The sequence below is a fragment of the Clarias gariepinus genome, chromosome 5 (genome assembly GCF_024256425.1).
Source record: "Clarias gariepinus isolate MV-2021 ecotype Netherlands chromosome 5, CGAR_prim_01v2, whole genome shotgun sequence".
Lineage (NCBI taxonomy): Eukaryota > Metazoa > Chordata > Actinopteri > Siluriformes > Clariidae > Clarias > Clarias gariepinus.
The window spans coordinates 13,719,351-13,739,681 of record NC_071104.1 but is presented as its reverse complement, the minus strand read 5'-3'; the positions used below and the strand labels follow the sequence as shown (position 1 = coordinate 13,739,681).

At 39.5% G+C, this 20,331-nt stretch overlaps 1 protein-coding gene across 3 annotated transcripts in view; it reads left to right on the top strand.

Moving 5' to 3' along the window:
- LOC128524330 (MORC family CW-type zinc finger protein 3-like) overlaps positions 1–20,331 on the top strand; it is a 111,714-nt gene that overhangs the window by 73,694 nt on the left and 17,689 nt on the right. Inside the window, exon 1 of one of the 3 annotated variants that reach the window (XM_053496861.1) lies at positions 14,451–14,606. The exons of the other annotated variants lie outside the window; for them this stretch is intronic. Within the exon in view, the coding sequence (XP_053352836.1) occupies positions 14,568–14,606 (39 nt within the window). The 5' untranslated portion in view covers positions 14,451–14,567. Of the gene's footprint in view, positions 1–14,450; positions 14,607–20,331 lie in introns of those variants that run through there. 3 annotated transcript variants of the gene reach the window in all.

Genomic DNA, 20,331 nt, shown 5'->3' with positions numbered 1-20,331 from the left:
TCCATTGCCCTAGTTGATGATTTGACTAAGGCAGTGGTTCTCAAAGTGTGGGGCGCGCCCCACTAGTGGGGAATACAGATATGACAGGTGGGGCGCAATGAACGGTATGGGAATTAGTGGAAAATAATACGAAAGTATGCTTTTCTTTATTGATTTATTTAATCTTTATTTTCTTTATCAGACACTCGAAACTAAATAATGACACAGAAAGAAATGGATCATTAATACAAGTAAATTAAAATAACATCAGAGAAAAAGTGGAACCATAGTCCAACAATAACGGTTTAACGTCGGCATGTTAATTGCAGAGGAACAATATATAAGGAAACATTCGGTATTATATATGTAATTTAATTTATTCCAATGTGTATGCTGTTGTTTCTGTATTTTTGTTAAACATTAATATTTTATTAGTCAGTACTAGTCTGGCATTTCTAGTTTCCAGTGAGGCAACAAAGTAGCTTTTTGATCCTTCAGGCGCTGAACAGAAGGGAAGATCAATGTCGTTCTACGCTTTTTGTTGGTGTGCGGCATTTTGCAATGATCCCTAAATCATTCGTTGCGCCGTAGAGAATAATGGTGTTTATGCTTTTAAACATGTATAATTAAAGGCAGATGTAGCTTAAAGACAATGTAGAGAGGAAATATATCTGGGTATCTTATTTGCGGGTTTATTTACGCAGCTATTGAATTCAGAGATGCGAATATCAAACTAACTTTACCGCCGTCACAAACAGGTGTTATGCGCTAAAATGCCCCCCTGCCACGGATTGCCCAACCCCACCCCATTTTTTGTGGTGAAAAATTACGGTGGTGAAAAGAAACGATTTTTATTATGAAATAAGCAATATAAAAATATACATGTGGTGTATATATATATATATATATATATATATATATATATATAATTTATATATTTTTCCCCCTATACAACCTTTTTTTTAATATATTGCTTACTTTATAATTAAATTCATTTGTTATAATTTGTCATTTGTAAACCATAAACCTATGTATTTAGGTGGGCAATCCGTGGCCTAGATCGGGGGCATTTTAGACCATAACACAGTAGCATACTGTATGTAGTGAGCATAATAACATCAATGGATACATTTGTTACATGGACCACAAATAAGCAGGTGATTCAGCATCATCAGCCTAATCAACCAAAAATCCAGCCGAAAGGAAAACATGATGAAGCCTATGTTGCGCTTGGATTCATGGTGGGGATGGGGGCAGAGGAGAGACCTCTGTGTGTTTTGTGTCTTAAACCGCTGGCAGCAGACAGCATGAGACAAAGTAGGAAGACACTTATTGACAACACACCCCACGTTAATAAGCCACTTAACTTCTTTGAAAGAAAGCTCTAGATAAGTGACAAAGTAAGCCTGTTATAACAATTGCACGTGTATTTTATCTGTTCTGAACTTGGTGTTATTTGATCTTACTAGTTTAGAAATAGATTTTTCAATAAATAGTACACTTGGCCGTTTTTCGTTATCATTTTGTTGACAAGTGGGGCTTGAAAATTCGCCCACCACCTTAAGTGGGGAATGACAGAAAATGTTTGAGAACCACTGGACTAAGGTAAGACGGGTGCATCGTTCCATGTTAAAGGTCCGAATTCAGAAGGATTTCTCTGCCCCAGTAATTACTCACAGTCCAGTAGTTGAACCTGTGCCACCGTTGGTTGAGCAGACTTCTGAACTGTCCGAGCCAGGGGATTTATGGGTTGTAGTTCCAGAGACACCTTTGGCTGGTGAAATTGGGGTGCCTGTTGACTTAGGGCATGTAGGGTCCCCATTTATCAATGTTGACAGCGAGTTGAGGCGACAGTTGGAGTGTTTGTCAGAGGTAGACGTAGTACCATGGCGATCTGCGAGGGCTACAGCTGGCCGACACCGTAACCTTTACCATCTCCCACGGTCTGCCAGAGGGGTGGATAATGAACTGGCCCTATTGGAGGGGACATCGGGCGCCACTTCCACACTGTTTAGGCCCTGGGTTTGAGTGATTTATGATTTTTTTTTTTATCGTCGGGGCGAAGATGCAAAAGCATGGGGTAGATTGTGGCAGGTTGAGGTTCCACCTACTTGCACTTAATTGGCGGCCTAGATTGTACTTTGGTCATAGACCGGTCAGCCACATTCTATGTGTAACTTTTTTCTGTGCAGAGGGAGTTGCTTTGCCTGGGAGCTAACTGCTGTTAGCCGAGCCCTGCTGCTTTGCCTGGGAGCTAACTGCTGCTTTGCCTAGGAGCTAGCTGCTATGGTTAGCTGGGAGCTAACTGCTTCGCTCTAAAGCTAACTGCTACTATTAAAAGGGAGATAATCGCTTGGTTTTATAAACGTTCTTTTTGCTTTTCTCCTAATGAAAAGTTTGTATTATACGTTAATTAAAAATTCAAAAGGATTGTGTAAAAAAAACACTACTTTTACCTGGTAAAAACTAGCTCTGTTCTCAGCAACCTGTTTCAGTACATGCTAATTTAAATGCTCATGACCTCTGCTGAGCCCGCCCCCCCCCCGTTCTGTGGGGCGTGACACGTAGGGTATAGCGACGGAAGTGTAGTCCAGTGCGGGCAATGCTTTGGACTGCATTACCCACAAAGCATTGCCACAACGCAATTTGTGGGTAATGCAGTCCAAACTGGAAAACTATGGATTATAGAGCCCGAGCCTGTTTTCTTCAGTCGTTTTTGGTTTGATTTAAGTACGGAACCTACGCGGAAGTTTGTAATATCGCCTGACAACGCAGAAATTAAAAGAATGGACATGCATCGACCCGTTTGTCTTTCTCATCACTGCATGTGCATGAATTAACGGGCTGTTGCGCTGCCGCGAGCAACAACAACAACAAAAGCGGAGAAACTTACCGAGAGATACGGACGCGATGTGTTTACTAATGTGTTTACATGACTTCTTAATCTTCGACAGACATCGTTATAAACCATCTAACGTAACAAAGGTAAGCATAATATAGTTTTCCGACTACGTACACAGTTTGCAACTAGACAATCACCTAAATGCATTGTTTATTATAAGCGGGCAATTAGGGTTTATATAGAGACGGATGTACACAGAAAAGAAGCCATAACCATGTTCTATGAGAGTATAAGTTAACTTACACTCCGCATTTATCGTGATTATTAGAAAAGGCGATCTGTGATCTTTGCAGGCTGTTATTCTTGTTTTGTGTGGATGAAATTGTCTTTCTCGGCTGATTGTTTTGCATGTTTGTTTTGTGTATTATGTTGTGACGGTGCAAATGTTTGTGTTCTTGTTGTCATGTTAATTTGGTGCGTTTAGGCACCGGTCTCGGTCGTATATGGGACTGGGAGACGACTTGGTGCCTTGCTTCATTTACTATTGAGCATGTGAACTTGTTTGTCTATATATTTTTTTCTTATGTATGATATGATTTATGTGCAGTGGGAATTGTGTTGACTTAACACAATTCCCTTAACACCATAGGGAATTAACACCATCGATGGTGACTTAACACCATCGTGTTAGCTTTGTGTGTGTGTAGTTGTGTAGCTTTAAAAACAAAGATAACGATCTGCAAAGAGTCATAGAAAAATAAATTACTCACCGAGCCTGGTGAAGATGAAGCAGGAACACGAAGCGTTAGTACAGATCCGATTTTTTAGGAGCAGCTTCCTAGTAAAACCTGCTTTATATTGACCCGCGTTTATAAAGCAGTCTGGTGAAAAATGATTATCGCAAACATGAACGCATTTAGGTAAATCGGTGGGGACGTTAGCTTTAAAAACTAAATTCAGCCACTGCCTCCTTAGTGGCTCAGATACCTAACCCTAGGTAGGTACCCTAGGTCACTAACCCTAGGTAGTGAATGACGACTGCTGTGTTCGCTATTACACCCAACAACTGTACACAACACTCGCTTAGGCGTCATTTTGCTCCAGTGGCGAAAAAACAATGGCCGACAGCGTCTTCTCACTCGGGGCGGGTCTTTGCTAAAACACCAGTGTCAATCAACTTGTGTAGGAACGCCCTCTTGTGGTGTGGCGTCACAAGGCAAGGCTTTTGCGATTGGCCTGATTTCAGAAGGGGGATGTTACTGTAATAAACGAAAAGAAAACCACTATGCGGCTCTTTATCATCGTAGAGTGGTTGTGTACGCACTCTCCTAACACACAGTTTAGTCCAAACAGCTTAAAATAGTGCATGTAGTGCTGTATGACCCCTTTAAAACATATTTTAGTTGTGCATTTTGTGTTGGACTCCTGTTGTTTGGTGGTGTACGTGTGTACCTGTTAGTTTTGATTTTGATTTCTTTTCTTTGTTCTGTTGTTGATTGTTTTACTACAACATTGGGTTTTGTAAATTGTTTTATTCTTTTTTTCATAGTTTGTGTTTTAAGTGTCTTGGGTTGTTTTCTTGTTTTTTTCCTTTATTAATTGAGCTTTCTCCTTGTTTACGTGTAAAGTGTGGTACTGATTTCAGTCAGAGTGACTGATTCTATTAGGGTGTCTGTGCTAACACTGAAAGAACTGTATAACATACTGTAGCATTCCCGGCTGAACATGAGCACTTTACTCTCTTGACTGATGTTTAAAAAGATATTTTAATATCCAAAACACCGTAAGAGCTGAATAAATAAAAACAAAGACAAACAAACAAACAAACAATAGACATTGCTTGTAAATGGTATGAATCATCACCAATGTTAACAATAAACATGTACAATAATGTATACGTATTTACCATAAATTAAATGACAATGTCATCCCTTTTAATATATATTAAATTATATCCTTACCTAGACTTATTTTAACACTGATGATGTATTTTTTAAATGTATATAAAGCATTTGCAACAACAACAAAATGTATATATTTATATATTTTAAACATTGACAACCTCTCCTTAGGAGTGCAATTAGAAAACATAAAATATACTAATGACGAAATTAACAATGAACTACTGTAAACAATATAACAGCCGAAAACTGTACCTTGTGCCCTTTATCAGCCAGGTGCTGAGAGGTAGGAGAAAGCCTTAAATCTAGCAAGATTGAGGGATAGCTACTGAGGGGTAGCTCATTGGACTACGGTTTGGAAGATCCCAGGTTCAAACCCCACAACCACCAAGTTGCCACTGTTGGGCCCTTGAGCAAGGCCCTTAACCCTCAACTGCTGAGATATAAATGTAAGTCGCTCTGGATAAGAGCGTCTGCCAAATGCCCAAGCAAAGCAGCTCAGAAAATCATCCAAAAGCCACCCAAATTCACATCAAATTAAATGCCATGCACTCACTACAAGGTTGGATTGTGTTAATACACTTGCAATCGGTGAAGCACACATCACAAATGCATGCAGCCAGCTTCCCCTGTCCTGCACCGTGCCTGGCTCCTGATCAAAACAATAAGAAAAGAACACAACTACACACACACAAAGCTAACACGATGGTGTTAAGTCAACACAATTCCCACTGCACATAAATCATATCATACATAAGAAAAAAATATATAAACAAACAAGTTCACATGCTCAATAGTAAATGAAGCAAGGCACCAAGTCGTCTTCCAGTCCCATATACGACCGAGACCAGTGCCTAAACGCACCAAATTAACATGACAACAAGAACACAAACATTTGCACCGTCACAACATAATACACAAAACAAACATGCAAAACAATCAGCCGAGAAAGACAATTCCATCCACACAAAACAAGAATAACAGCCAATCAAAAATTAAAAATAGGAAAACAAAAAGAAACTTAGTCGGCATGCACACCGTAGCTACCAGCCCAACGGCCTATAATGCAGCCGAGTCACAAGCAAGCAATCTTCTTACTCATAAGCAAAACAGCAAGACAGACATGGCGTCGCCACTAGCATTATCAACTAGGAATAAGGCGAGGGAATTATAATCTCCTAACATGAGGAAAATAAACATATTAACCTCAATCTATTGACCACATGGAAAGAAAAACACAAAACAATGTACTTACTCGGTTTAGACAATCGCCCGCGTGAAGCTGCACAAGTACTCACCGCCGATGCCGCAGCTCAATCTACCAGCCGGCATTCTCATTCTGCTAGCGCAGCTGACACTATAAAAATACACTAAATATGCTTACTGCCAAAGTGATCATTTATTATGAATACCGGCATACCTAAAAGCGTGCTCCGCCGAGAATAACCCACACGTCCGTGCCGCCACCGCCACTAGAATTAAACTGTAAATACGGATTGATTAGCATTAAGCTATTAACCTAGCTACACAGTCAACATAGTCCAAGCCTACCTTGACAACCAGGAACCAGGTAGTGATGGGTCGTTCATGAACGATTCGTTCTTTTTGAACGAATCTTTAACATGACTCAGATAAACGAGTCGTCCCGGAGAGTGATTCGTTCATTTTCTATTGGGCGCGCATGCGCAAAGCATCGCAAAACCTCCATATGTTATATAGTACAATATAATATAATATATACAGGAAACAGAATGGAGTAATTACCTTTGAGTCTTTTCGGTCCTGAGTCATTCGTTCTTTTGTCACGTAACTCTCATAGATGCTATGCAGTACTACACAGGTAACAGTATTAAACGGTTCTGCTAACAAGTCACCGAGTCGTTCATTCTTTTGTCACGTGACTCCCATAGACTCTATGCAGTGCAGTATACAGGAAACAGTATTGAATGAACGGTTCTGCTAATGAGTCCCCAAGTCGTTCGTTCTTTTGTCACATGACTCCCATAGACTCTATGCCAGGGGTGCCCAACCTTTTTTGAACAAAGATCTACTTTTTAATTTGTCAGTGTGCCGAGATCTACCAGTCCAAACAGAAAGCCAGTTGCTACTCATAGCATATTTACAGTACATATTAAATGTGCACAAAACAAACAGAAAGTAGCCCCAATCCATATATAATAAAACATAGTCTAATTGTAGTGACAAAGTTATTTCTCTACCTTAGTGGGAACTCTGGCACTGGGAGGCAGCAGCTAGTTTCTCGTAGTCAGGGTAGTAGGAGCTGGTTGCAAGCCTTAAGCAGGCCACAAGGTGGTCATCAGTCATTGTAGATCTGTACTATAACTTGATGATTTTCATATGAGAGAAAGCACACTCACACAGATACTGTAGGTTGATCCAAAAAGTGCAGTCAAGTTGAAAGCACATATTCTGAGGTTGTGATACTTTTGTTCTGGCAGTAAGTTCCAGAACTGTCCAGTCATGCCAGGTGTTGCCCTGGATTTGATCTCAATGTCATTTTGCAGTGTGAGAATCTCATTCTCAACAGCAGAGTTATCTAAGTGAAACAGTAATACAATTTTTGAGGCACTAACCACATCAATACTTGGACCAAATGGAAAACACAGATAGCTGGGAACAGGCTCAATGGATGCAAAATCTGTAAAGCGCCTCTCAAATTCTAACAAGATGCTCTGAACTTGCTCTTCATAACGTGCACTGTCAAGCTGCGCAAAGTCTTTGCCTTGACCCCCCGAAATTCTGCCTGCATGTAAGGAACGTTTCGCAGGTCACAGTGTTGCAGCCTACTTAAGAGCAGTTGTAGTTTGCTTTTAAATGTGTTCACTGAACTGATCATGTTGATTACATGTTTGTCTTTACCCTGCAGCTCCAAATTAAAATCATACCGCAGGTCAGTGAGATCGGTCAGGAATGCTAAATCCAATAGCCACTGGTGGTCCTCTAACTGGGCGTATTCTTCATGTTTTGAAAGTTTCAGGAAATCTTTGATGTCAGGCAGCAACTCCCGGAATCTCGCTTAAAATTTACCTTTACTCAGCCATCTAACATCCGTGTGCAGCAGCAGGTCTGTGTGTTCTGCACCGGTCTCCTCCAAATGAGCATGGAATAACCTTCTCTGTAGACTCCTGGCCCAAACGGAACACACAATCTTCATTGCAATATCCATCACTTCTTTCATGTTTAAACTCTTACCACACAATGCCTGCTGGTGGATTATACAGTGGTAATTAAGGAAGTCTGGGAAAAATTCACTCTGTTTGCACAATGCAATGAACCCATTAGTACGACCCACCATTGCTGGAGCACCATCCGTTGTGATAGAGATGAGTTTAAAGAGGGACAGTTGGGTCTTGTTGACAAATTCCATGAAAGCTTGGAAAATATCTTCACCCCTAGTGTGTCCTTTTAATCGCAAAATGGTGAGCAGCTCTTCTTTTGCACCCATGTCTCCAAAAACCATTCTAATGAAAACACACAGCTGTGCCACATCCACAACATCAGTCGACTCATCAAATTGAAGAGAAAAACATTCACACTGTTCAATATCCTCCCTTAACTGCGCCTCGACAGCCTCTGCCATTCCCTTACATCGCCGTTTAACAGTGCCACGGGATAATTGCACATCCTTAACGGCAGCTATAATATCACTTTTATTTTTGAAGTCACCAAATAGTGCGTCTGCAGCCTCGACAAATTCTTCTTTCACAAGTTCGCCATCCTTAAAAGACTTCTTGTGTTTTGCAAGAACGTGACTGACGCAATAAGATGCTATAGTTGCAGACTTACCCTTGGTGTTTGGCCTGGTGAAAATAGACTGCTGTGCTGCTAACCGCCTCTTCAATTCCTGGACTTTTCGGGTGCGTAGAGCTGATTTAGCCGGGAAATCTGCATCGTAGCTTTTGTGCACAGTTTTGAAATGGCGCTCCAAATTGCCCTTCTTCGGTAAAGCCACATTGCAAATAAGACAGATGGACTTCAAATTTAAATAAACAAAAAAAAATCCTCCTCCCAGTCTGAATGAAAATGATATGTTTTCGTTTTTTTTGCTTCTGCCATAGTTGCGTTTTACTTTGCTGAAGTTGCAGCTCTCTTAACTTCTCTACTTAAACAGTAAGTCCCTACTAATAACATAACGTGCCTATAGCTTAAACCCTGGCTGAATTCAGATTAGCGTACTAGCATACTACTCCCGCTATTTTTGCCATATATTTATATAACCACTAATTCCGCCACTAATTTCGCAGAGCCAAACGTAATCAGTGATCTTGTAAGGGTAAATAAAGAACTGTTTTTTTTTAAATAAGTTCAGCATTTCTTTACTTAAGAAATATGTCTATAAAGGTTAATATTTTATGTATTTGAGGTCACAGTGAAAAAAGAAAAAGGAGAAAGGCAGTTTACTCTCGCGATCGACTGGAAAGCAGTCTGCAATCGACTATTCGATCGTGATCGACTGGTTGGGCACCCCGGCTCTATGCAGTACTACACAGGAAACAGTATCGAACAAACTGTTTTGCTAACGAGTCCCCGAGTCGTTCGTTCTTTTGTGACTCCCATAGACGCTATGCCGTTATATTTAAGTATCTAAAATAAACATCAAAGAAAGTAATATACTGTTGCTTTTATTTTTTGTAAAATTAAATAAATAAAATAAAAAATTAAAATAAATTGGAAAGTTTAAAAAAACAAGTGAAAGTTTTTATTCTATACACTACAGTATGAGCCGCAACAATAACATACTGTACAGTTATCAATATATTACAATATAAAGCCTATCATCAATATTGTTTTTAAAAAATTAACACAAAAAAACACACAGACACACTGTGACCTGGTTCAGAGCAAGTTTGCATTGAGAAAAACAAGCTCCTGGACTTTGGATGGGCTCAGTCTGTTTCTTCTGTCAGAGATAATCTGCCCTGTCTTAGAAAAAACTCTCTCAGATGGCACAGATGTAGCCACAATACAAAGTCTAGCCTTCATTACTTCAAAGAGGCTTTTGTAAACAGGGGAACTCTTCCTCCACTATGCCAGAGGGTTTGATGTGCGTGGTGGCAGGAATTGGCCTTATGCTTGCTACCCTTTCGTCAAAGTCCTCCCAAAACATGGCTGTTGCAGTGACAATTGCAGCACAATCTGGAGCAGTCTCCTCTTCACCCTGAGTTGGGTTAACATGTGCTGCAGCTGTATTGATCCTCTTTACTAATCATCTGCAGCCTGTTGGTTGACAAAGGCTTGCTTTTTTAACCTTGGGTCCAAGCAAGTAGCATCAGCAAGTTTCTCAATAAATTCAACTTTGCCAAACCTTCTGTTCATTTCAGCCATGAGGGTGTCCACTAATTTGTTAACAGGTTCTCTGATGAATTTCTCTGAAACCTGACAACAATCTTCTGAAGACCTCTTGTCATCAAAATGACTTTGGAGGCAGCCACAAACCTATAAAGATGAACAATTATATTTAATATAATAGTTTCTTATAACTTGTAATAATTATTTTTTATAAAAAAGGAGTTATTTTTACTCTCCTGCTCATAGATCTGATATAACGTAGTAAATCTTCCCTGCTGCTATCTTCCTGTCTCCTCTTTCATCTGTTCTTAAAGGTGCAAACGCTCCCACGCTCACTTTCGCATTCTCTGTTCATGCCTTTCTCTAACCCCCAACACCCCCCCACACACACACACACCGCCCCCCCCAGCTCAAGCAATCATCTTGTGATTCGTCTCTGGATGGACACCTCTCTATCTTCCTCTCCTTTGATTCTTCAGGATCTCACCAGAACATTTACAATGGTTCATGTTCTTTGTAGTAACATATGTTGATGGCACAGGCGTTTGGTCAAATATAAAAACCCCATCTTTTGCTATTAATAAACATAGACCTTTCTGACAGACAATGTGTGTGTGTGTGTGTGTGTGTGTTTGACTGAGTCCCTCCTTGCACCAGAAAAGCTTACCGAAGCACAGCAGACAGACCGAGCAATTGGCTTCTTCTACCACGCAACTTTACATAACTAAATCAACATCAATATTGTACATATGATTAGCTTAATGTAAGTATAAAAATATATAATCTTGTATAAAAATAGAGAGTTTCATTTTTTTTATTATAAATGATAAGCAAAAAAAGTTAAACTACTTACTTTTCTCCGCTCACTTCAAAGGTGACCTCCTCAAATGGCTTAATGATATCAGTAATTTCTTTGGCAATTTCCCATTCCTCTGATGTTAATGTTGGCAAAAAAGCATTGGTGAGTGCCAGGGTAGAGATGATTGGATCTTTCAGATCAGTGAACCTTTTCAACATGTAATAAGTTAATTTCCATCTTGTGGACACTTTCTGTTTTAGACGCAGCGGCTCCTGTCCCATCTGTTTCTGTGTGGCCTTAAGTCTGTCTGAAGCAACTGTGCTTCTGTGGAAGTATTCAACAATAGATTTTACCTTTTGCAGTACATTTTGGACCTCCTTCAGTGCAGCTTTGACAATGAGGTTTAACATATGAGCAAAGCATGGTATGTGGTCCCAGTGGAGGTGTTCTCTCAGAGCTGAAACAATATTGCTGGCATTGTCAGTTACACACGCTACAATTTTGTTATTTACATCCCATTCATTAGTAACTCTGGACAGCTCTCTTGCCAGGTGAGAGGCAGTGTGTCTTTCTGTCAAAACAAAGCAGTCTAAAAAATAGGATGTCATCTGAAAATCCTCTATGAAATGACAAGTCACAGCCATATAACTTGTGGCATTCACAGAAGTCCAGCAGTCTGTAGTGAGACATACAGCAGAGGCACCCTTGATTTTATCCTTTATTTCTGAATGATTTGTACAAACAAAAATGGTTTATATCACCAGCAAACAATACAGAGTGCAGCAGTTCATCGTAGCACTTCACCTGCAAATCCGCCTGGGCAGTGGCGGACTGGCCATCTGGAGTACTGGGAGTTTTCCCGGTGGGCCGCTGCCCAGTGTGGGCCGGCCCAGTCAGTACGCAAATATATAAAAAAATGACGGAAACCATAATATTGCATCTTTTTCCTACTCATATGAGTGAGTGTGTCGATCGCACGGCGCCGCCGACAAAGAGCGTGTTGTTGCGGAAGAGAGAGGTTGATTTACGACAGCTGTGTAGTCCAGTGCGGGAGATGCATTGTGGGTAATGCAGTCCGGTGTGTGTGAAGTTGAACGCGAATGCGAGATGTAAGCTGGGCGATAAAGCCTGAGTTTTGTTTTCTTTTCAGTACTTTTTAGTTGGATTTAAGTGCGGGAGCCACCCGAAAGTTTGTACTATAACCTGACAATGAGACTGAACTTGAATCTCTGTAGCGCTTATGTATACTTAAGACATGCTGTCAATCAAAAAAGGGGTTCCGCCCTTTAAACAGCTCCTTAAGTCATCATGCAGAAGCTCGGAGTCCAGGCCAGCCCACTCCTCATTTGCTCCTCATTCACCCGCAGAGACGCAGAGCGTCCGGGGGCAGGACATACTCGCAGTGTTTATCCAATGACCGTCTAGTTTCAAAGTACTGAAAAAAAATGTTTAAAGCAGCCGCATTGAAGTCAATGGACGCTGGACTTCAACGGGGAAATGCACTGTGACGCTACGGGAATGTATGAGAAGAAAATCAAGTCAGCCGACCTGCTATATCTAACTGATTCTGAACGAACTCGTCTTTGAGATGAACGTTTTCTAACGCACTTTTAGTCAATAAAATGTTAATACAATAGTACATAATTTGACCATTAATTTTGTGACATTATAGGGGAAGCTGAGCTTCCCTTGCAGTCTTAAAGAAATCGTCACTGTTCTGCATATGTGTGCTGACACAAATCCAGTGTAAAAGGCCAAGTTGATTAAAATAGCTGCATATCCACATACAAAAAAATACATGACTGTGTGGACTTACAGGAAGCACCCAAAGCTTGTTCAGTGTAATGATTGTCTAAAGAGGCGAAAACTTCCAGATGGCATTGATCCTGAAATGACCCCTATCATATGGTTTTGCTACTTGAACTCTGACCCTCAACTTGTTTCTTTTCTTTTGTGTGTGTGTGTCGGTGTGTTTTGGCATGTGTGAGTGTATACACACATGTAATTATTTGATTCTCTCAGAAGTTGTGAACTTGAAGAAGAACTTGAGGATCCTGTTGAAGAACCCAGAAACCATAAAAAAACACAGTGAGGAATGAATTCTGTCATTAGAAATAAAGAATTATTCTAACATTTATATATTTTTATGTTATATAGTCTGTTCCAATAATGTTTAGACCTTAATTAGATTTAGACCAAAATTATTGGTATTTTAGCTGTCATCACAGTGTACTGTAAAAGGTTTTACGTAATCAATGTAACTTTATTGTGTAGACTTCCAGCTTTATTTTAAAAGAGCATTTGCAGATCAATTTAATTTTTTAAATAAAGTAATTTAATTAGCAGTCTGATACTGACATCAGTTAACCTTATCATAAGCAGTCAACTGGCACGTGTACAGTTTTCATTAGGTAGAGCTTGGTGACTTAATAGGTGTAGATGTGTGTAGACAAAATGGCTGTGTAGACACTTTTGTGTTCTTTTTTGTGGTCTTCTTTATTTCTTTCACACACACTGTCCGTAACTACAACGTTTGTTACCTTTTTTTCCTCTACCCACAAACCCCCTGGGACCTTCCATATTATTTATTGTGAACAGCCACTAGGGGGCGACCATTTACATGTTCTACAATAGGATTTATTAGAACATTTTAACCAAATATCAAAAATAGTGAACAGATTAAAGTAAAACTCAACTTTAATTGCCAATTGTTATAGCATCATCAACTATATGCAAAATCAGTCAAAAAAGGTTGTATTAATTCAAAATATGTGAACATTCAGGTGAAAGGTTTAGAACACTACAAACTTTGATGAATCAGCAAGGCAGCAAATGGAAATAAATACAACTTCAAGATATTAGTAGTTTCAGTCTGTATTTCATCATATTTTTAAGTTCTTTGCTATTTAAGGCTTAATAATAATTAATTACTTGACTTAAAAAAGATTACGTGTCAGTCTCCACAGTTCACTGAAACAAGTTTTGGGAAGTTAGTGTTTTACAATGTTGCAAAGATATGAACCTAGAAATTATTTACTGTACAAGTTCTCTTAGGGTTTAGTACAGAATGTGACTATTCCCACAAGAAAAGATGTTAGCATATAATGCTAAACAGTTGATTTCAATGGCAAAGAAATCGTCAGTTACAAACTGTTTTACAAATTGTTTTACAGATCTTAAAATTGCTGTAAATGTTATATACACTATTTTACACAGTATTTAATATTTTAATAACAGTGAAACATAAAATAAAAGCATGTTGAATTTTCTTTAATACATATGAGTACTTTTTGTTTTATCTGCTTAAACTAAAAAAGATTATTTCACTAAAAATGTTAAAATCATCATGTGTCTGGCTAAAGAATTTAGAACGTTTTACATGATTTATTCAAGTAGATTCAACTAAAAAAATTAAGCCTTAAAAACTGCTTAAAAATAATATGTGTATATTATTTTGGTACCATATTTTTTTAAGTAGATAGCACATAAGATTTTTTACAGTGTGTGCACATTATAACATAAACACACATACACACAAATGAATATAAGAATTCACTGAATATAAAAAACTAGTCCCCCCCCCCCCCTCCATGGTGATTCAAAAGGGGTGGAGTTTCTCCAAAGACTGTATAAAAGTGAATGCCTTCTTCCTGTATTTTAAACCAGCAAAAAACTGTTTTATTCAAGAATCTCATTTTGGAACTTACTCTACTTTGAAGATTTATAGTAAATTGTGATGGCATCTCTAACAAATAGAAGAATACCTTTAAGCTTAGTAAGTACTCGTGAGCTCTATGAACGCTATAATCAGCTATTGTTTTTGTTTACTGTAGCAATAAATGTTGAAAATAATTTTTTTTAATTATGACTATATTTTATGTTAAATGTTAAATTTGACATTTGAGCACTTCAACACTATGGAAAATAAATGCATGCTATGTAGAAAAAAAATTGTTTGAACTGATTACCTGAAACACTCCTGTCAGGTTAGGGTTTCATTTCTCCTAAAGGTCTTAGTGTACCTTGCTGTTGGTAGAATAACTTTCACTTTCATTTCATCGGAAAGTGTGATTGTTGTTCAGTCAAGCACCAGCAGTTGCTGTGTAGTAGGGTTTTAATATCCAGAAGCAGTGTGTATACAAAGCATATCTGCACATAATACATTAAGGCATTAAACGTTAACAAATTAAACTGTCTACTCAGTTATAAAATTAACTGGAGCTAATGAATGAAAGCTAAAACCAGTGTAATATCATTTTGCTTCTTTGTACCTACATGCATATAAGTTAGAACATTTTCTATTTCCATCATCAGATCTTTTTGCTATTATGCAACTGATGACAGACTGCTCACAGCATATTTTTCTAGGTAATGTGAGAAAATAAATGTTTTAATATTGTTAATTCGCGCTATAATTGCTTTTATCAACTGAAGTGATTTATTTTTTAAATCTGCTCTTGCTTAAAAATTAAGCAACTCCCAAAACTGACTCTTAAGTGGCTCAACAAAAATGTGTTTATCCTGTAAGATGAAATGATCTGTAGCTAGAAGTCTCTCCCTGTCAGGCACACTGTTCTGCAGTACTTTGTTCCTGCTGTATGGTGCAGCAGGAGCTGCAGCTTAAAGAGAGTCCCAGATGTGACAGTTTCGCTTCCTCTGGCTCATAATAAAAAATGTGGGATGGTTATGTCTCTTTTCTTTTAGTAAGCTACGAACACTTGAGTGTTGATGCGCCTTGTGAGAGCGGAGGTATTAACTTTCCGCCTTGATTGAGGACGGCGCTGCTGTCTCTTCTCCGTTGGTTCTTCTTCGTCGCCTCTTCTTTGTTGTTTTGTCTTCGGTGTTTCTTCTTCGGTGGTTTTTGTGAACTGTCTTTTTATTTTTTTCGTCGTGACAGCAGTAATGGTTCAGGGCTGCCCTCTGGTGGTCTGAAGTCAAGGTGGAAGATGCCATAATATAGCGTTGGGAGAACTCTGACCTTTGTGTGGTATTTTGGTGAGCTGTCCGAACTGTGTTAATTTATATCTGTTTTGTTTTTCTTTATTTCCTTTATTGGTTAAATTGTAATAGTTGTTGTTGTTTTTTTGTGTTTGTCTTTGTGTTTAAGGCAACCAGAATATTCTTTATCTGTCGCATTTGTTTTTGTTTATATATTATTTTGTGTCTGTTTATTTTGGGTACGGTTGGGTTGGGAGGCTAGCTTCTAAATACTGGTGGGTAGTGTAACTGTTTGAAGTGCAGCGTAGCTGGTGTTCACGGTTTTTCCTTTGCGTGAAGGTGTGGATATGTATGAAGTGCACCTGTAAGATTGATGCCTCCTTTAGTCGGCTTTGGCCGCCCCGAAGCCTGTGCCCGAACTTATTGTTCTTGTTTGTGTTTTCTTTCATTTTTCATTGTGTGTGTGTGTGTGTGTACACAGAGTGCCGTGTTCTTGTTTTATGGTATGTGACGATTCTCCGGATATTCGGCATTGCAAGAGCTATGGAGTGCTGGTTTGTTTAAACTGTTTTTAAATAGTAAATTATAATAAAGTTTGTACATTTGTACCCTTGTCTCTCGTTTATTAGCCTAGCGAACCTCTGCTCCTTATGGGTGTTATTTCCCCGGTTAACTTTGGGGTGGCGTAATCGGGTCTACCAAATTTTACATTCATTTGCCCTACCACGGCGTTGCCACATAAATATTGAAGCGTTTTAACCGCCGGAAAAGATGTTGAAAAGACGAGTGAGCTTAACTGCTGCCCAATGCAATGGCTGGGAGTACTTTCTTTTGCACACAGCATGTATAGCATGAGCAGCACATTCACACGAGCACCTATATCCAATTCAGCCTTAGCATGAACCGGAGCACATTCAACAGGTCACACACACCCTAACACACAAACCTGGCCGAAGCCACTAACCCAAACACCCTTCCCCAACAGGGTGAACACATTGAAACCCTCCGCAATGCATGATGGTCGTCAGCTGCTGCTCCGCCCATGCCACACTGCCCCCACCCAAGCTGTGACTGTCCCCGGTCACCATGACTCTCTTAGTCTTGGAGGCGTGAAGGCAGTCGGCGCTGGCACTGTAAACGCCAGGGTCCTTTTGTGGAGGAGGGAGGAGCACAAACATTGTCCTGAGGCGGGACAGCTGATCACCGCTGGAGAGCCTGGAGGACTGCACGGGGAGAATGTTCGGAGTCGAGGGTTCTACGTCGCAACGGCTCTCCACTCGCTCGCAGTACCGACCTGCCCGGTTGTCGGGATAAAGCGCCGGCGTTAGCGTGTAGGTTTTCCGCTCAGTCTGCTACCGGAAGTTCCGCCCCCCGGGTGTGTGCTACTAACAAGTCCGGCTGTGGTTTGGGTCTTAGCAACCTGGCTAACCTGAAGTTACCACGCAGAGTTCCGTTAGCCAAATTCAGCACCGCATTCCATTTCTCCAAAACGCCCAACCCCAAAATGCAGTCCTCCTCGACATTCCCCACAAAGAACTTGTGTGAATGAGTTTGCTCACCTATTTGGACTCGGCAGGATTGGGCAGTCTGCAAAAGGCATCGGCGTGAAACCTCTGAAACCTGCTCGTTGCCTAGCCGCGACGGGTAGCCCTGTCTCTGGCTAGGCTCACCTACCGAGCGGGCCCGCGCTGCGGGAGATCACTCGGCTCTTTCAACGTGATGGTCTGCCATTATGGGTTCGCACAGCGCCTTAGAAAGGGAGGCTGGTGTCACTAACCGGATGTGCTCGCGGAGCCGCGGCGGTCGGAGTCCCCACACTCTTCCCTGTTCCTGCTGAAGAAAAGCCTACCCACAACATAATGCTTCCTCCACTATGCACAGTGTTAGTTTTCCGTTACACATAGCACTTTGCATTAAGGCTAAAAAGTTAAATCTGACCAGAGCACCTTCTTTCACATATTCACTGTGTCCCCAAACACAGCTTGTCGCAAACTGCCAGTGGGACTTCTTATAGATTTCTTCCAAAACTAGCTTTCTTTTTTCCACTTTTCTATAAAGGCTAGATTTGTGGAGTTCGCAACTAATATTTGACCTGACAGATTCTTCCACCTGAGCTGTGGATTTCTGCAGCTCCTCCAGAGTTCCCATCGACTTCTTGGCTGACTCTCTGATTAATGCTCTCTTTGCCCGGCCTGTCAGTTTAGGTGAACGGCCATTTCTTGGTAGGGTTGCAGTTGTGCCATACTCTTTCCTTTTTTGGATGATAAATTGAACAGTGCTCAATAAGATGTTCTAAGCTTGGGAGATTTTTTATAATCTAACCCTGATTCAAACTTCTCCACACCTTTATCCCTGAACTGTCTGGTTTGTCCTTGGGCTTCATGCTGTTTGTTCACTGTTGTTCTTAAACAAACCTCTGAGGGCTTCACAGAACAGCTTTCTTTATACTGAGAGTTAATTTTACACAGTTTACTAATTAGATTTATAGACAGGATTTTAGTTAGGGATATTAGATTAAAGGGGGCTGAATAATATCCCTAACTAAAATCCCGTCTATAAATTTAATTAGTAAACACCACACAGATCAGATTTTTATTTTATTTTTTTAAATAAAAAACATTTATCATGTTACTTCCACTTCACAATGAATTCACATGAATATTTATGCAAGGTACTGCAGAGGAATGATTTGTAATATAATTAATGCAAGCGATTAAAAAAAAAATGGGTTTAACAAATTAGTATTCTCCCTCCTCATTTATTTTAATCTTAATACTAAATAATGTTACAAATTTTGGTATTGATGTATATAAGTTTGTATAGACATCATACTGTATGTATTATATTTTTTGTTAAATTCAGGAAAACAAACATTTAAGGGTTTTTATATACTGTTAAAGAAGTTAATTCTAGCATCTTTTTTTCTTCCTCATGGATCTAATATTAATGTGTTAAAACCTTCTTGCTACTACCTGTCATGGTCTGGTGGTAATGGCTGATGTTAATGCAGTGGGCTAAATGGGCAGGCATAGGCACAGAGAGGGGATGATGGTAATTTTTATTGAACATAAAGAACAAACAAAAACATGAACTTAAAACAAACAAAGAACTCAAACTATAAACACATGGATCTAGAGCTAAACTTAATCAGAGAGCTTAACATAGGCTCTTTAGCGGGACATAGGCTAAGAGCGAGACAAAACACACATGGAGCTGAACCTAAACAAGACGGGACGAGACCAGAGAGGGGATGAGACTACTGACTGAATGGGTTAGTAGCTAATCTGGTTATTGTAGACATGGATGATGGACTAACCGAGTTAGTAACTACTAGGGTTAGTATCTAAACCAGTTAGTAACTAAATCTACTTGGGAAGAATGAATACACTAGAGGTTAAGCACATACTAGAGACTAATCCAGACATGGGCCTAAACAGACATAGGCCTACACATACAAGAAGCTAAACATAGACACTAGAGACACCAAATAAAAGTGTCTGAACATTACTTACATAAGACAAGAGACAAACTAACAAAAACAGCTCTATTAGCCAAACACCAGACGAACCGAAACATAACGAAACCAGAGCCTTAACTTAGACTTACGAAATGCCCACATGACAAACTCAAAGTATTATTATTAATGCTCGACCCAGTTTCCTAGAACAAACTTATGCTATTTATAAAGAAACTAATTAGCTACCTTGGTTCAGGTTTCCTTCTGAGAAACTGAGTCTACAAACAAAACTACAGTACACAAACCAAGACTCCGGGCACAGGGCCCTCTAGTCGTGAACCCTCACACTACCTTCCTGTTATTCTTAAGGTGCTTACTATCATGTAATAGCATTTATATCTTGCCAGGTTATGAATAAGCCTTTCTCAAAATTAAATTAAACTGGGTACAGCTATGAAATAATTATTAACACATTGCAACACAAGATTTTGCACATTTATTTTAAAATTAGGCTTAAGGCTTAGGCGTACTTGTTGAGCCAATCTTTTTGAATGATCTCTTTGAAATTGAAATCATAAAAATAAATTTCAAGATCTATAAGATGACAGAAGATTCAGTACACTTTTGGGAGGGTGGGTGTATAATTAACAAAGTGCCCAATCAGGAAACGCCTCCATGAATTTACTGCTGCTTTACCTCAGGACACAAACCACTGGTAATGTGTAAGAATAAAAAGACTTGAAAAGAAAGACTTTCCTACAAAAATTTTGATACAACAATAACTTGTACCTGGATTATGGGAAGAGAAAAATATGGAAAAGGAAAGGAAGGACTCCAAAGCATAACACCGCATCATAATCCTACATGGTGGAGGCAAACAGCAAAACTCCCAGTGTTGAAATAAAACATACAGTGTTTATAGAGGTTCAGTTGGATTCAAATGAACTTTAAAAATGTTAAATTAACATTGGAGATTTTACTGTGCAGTGTTATGGCATAGGCATGTCTGTCAGTCATATTCAGACAAATGCTCCGAATCTTTGGCAGCATTTGCATCCAAGTGGATACAATTTTCAATTAATTTTGACCCTGTGAAATTAGAGAG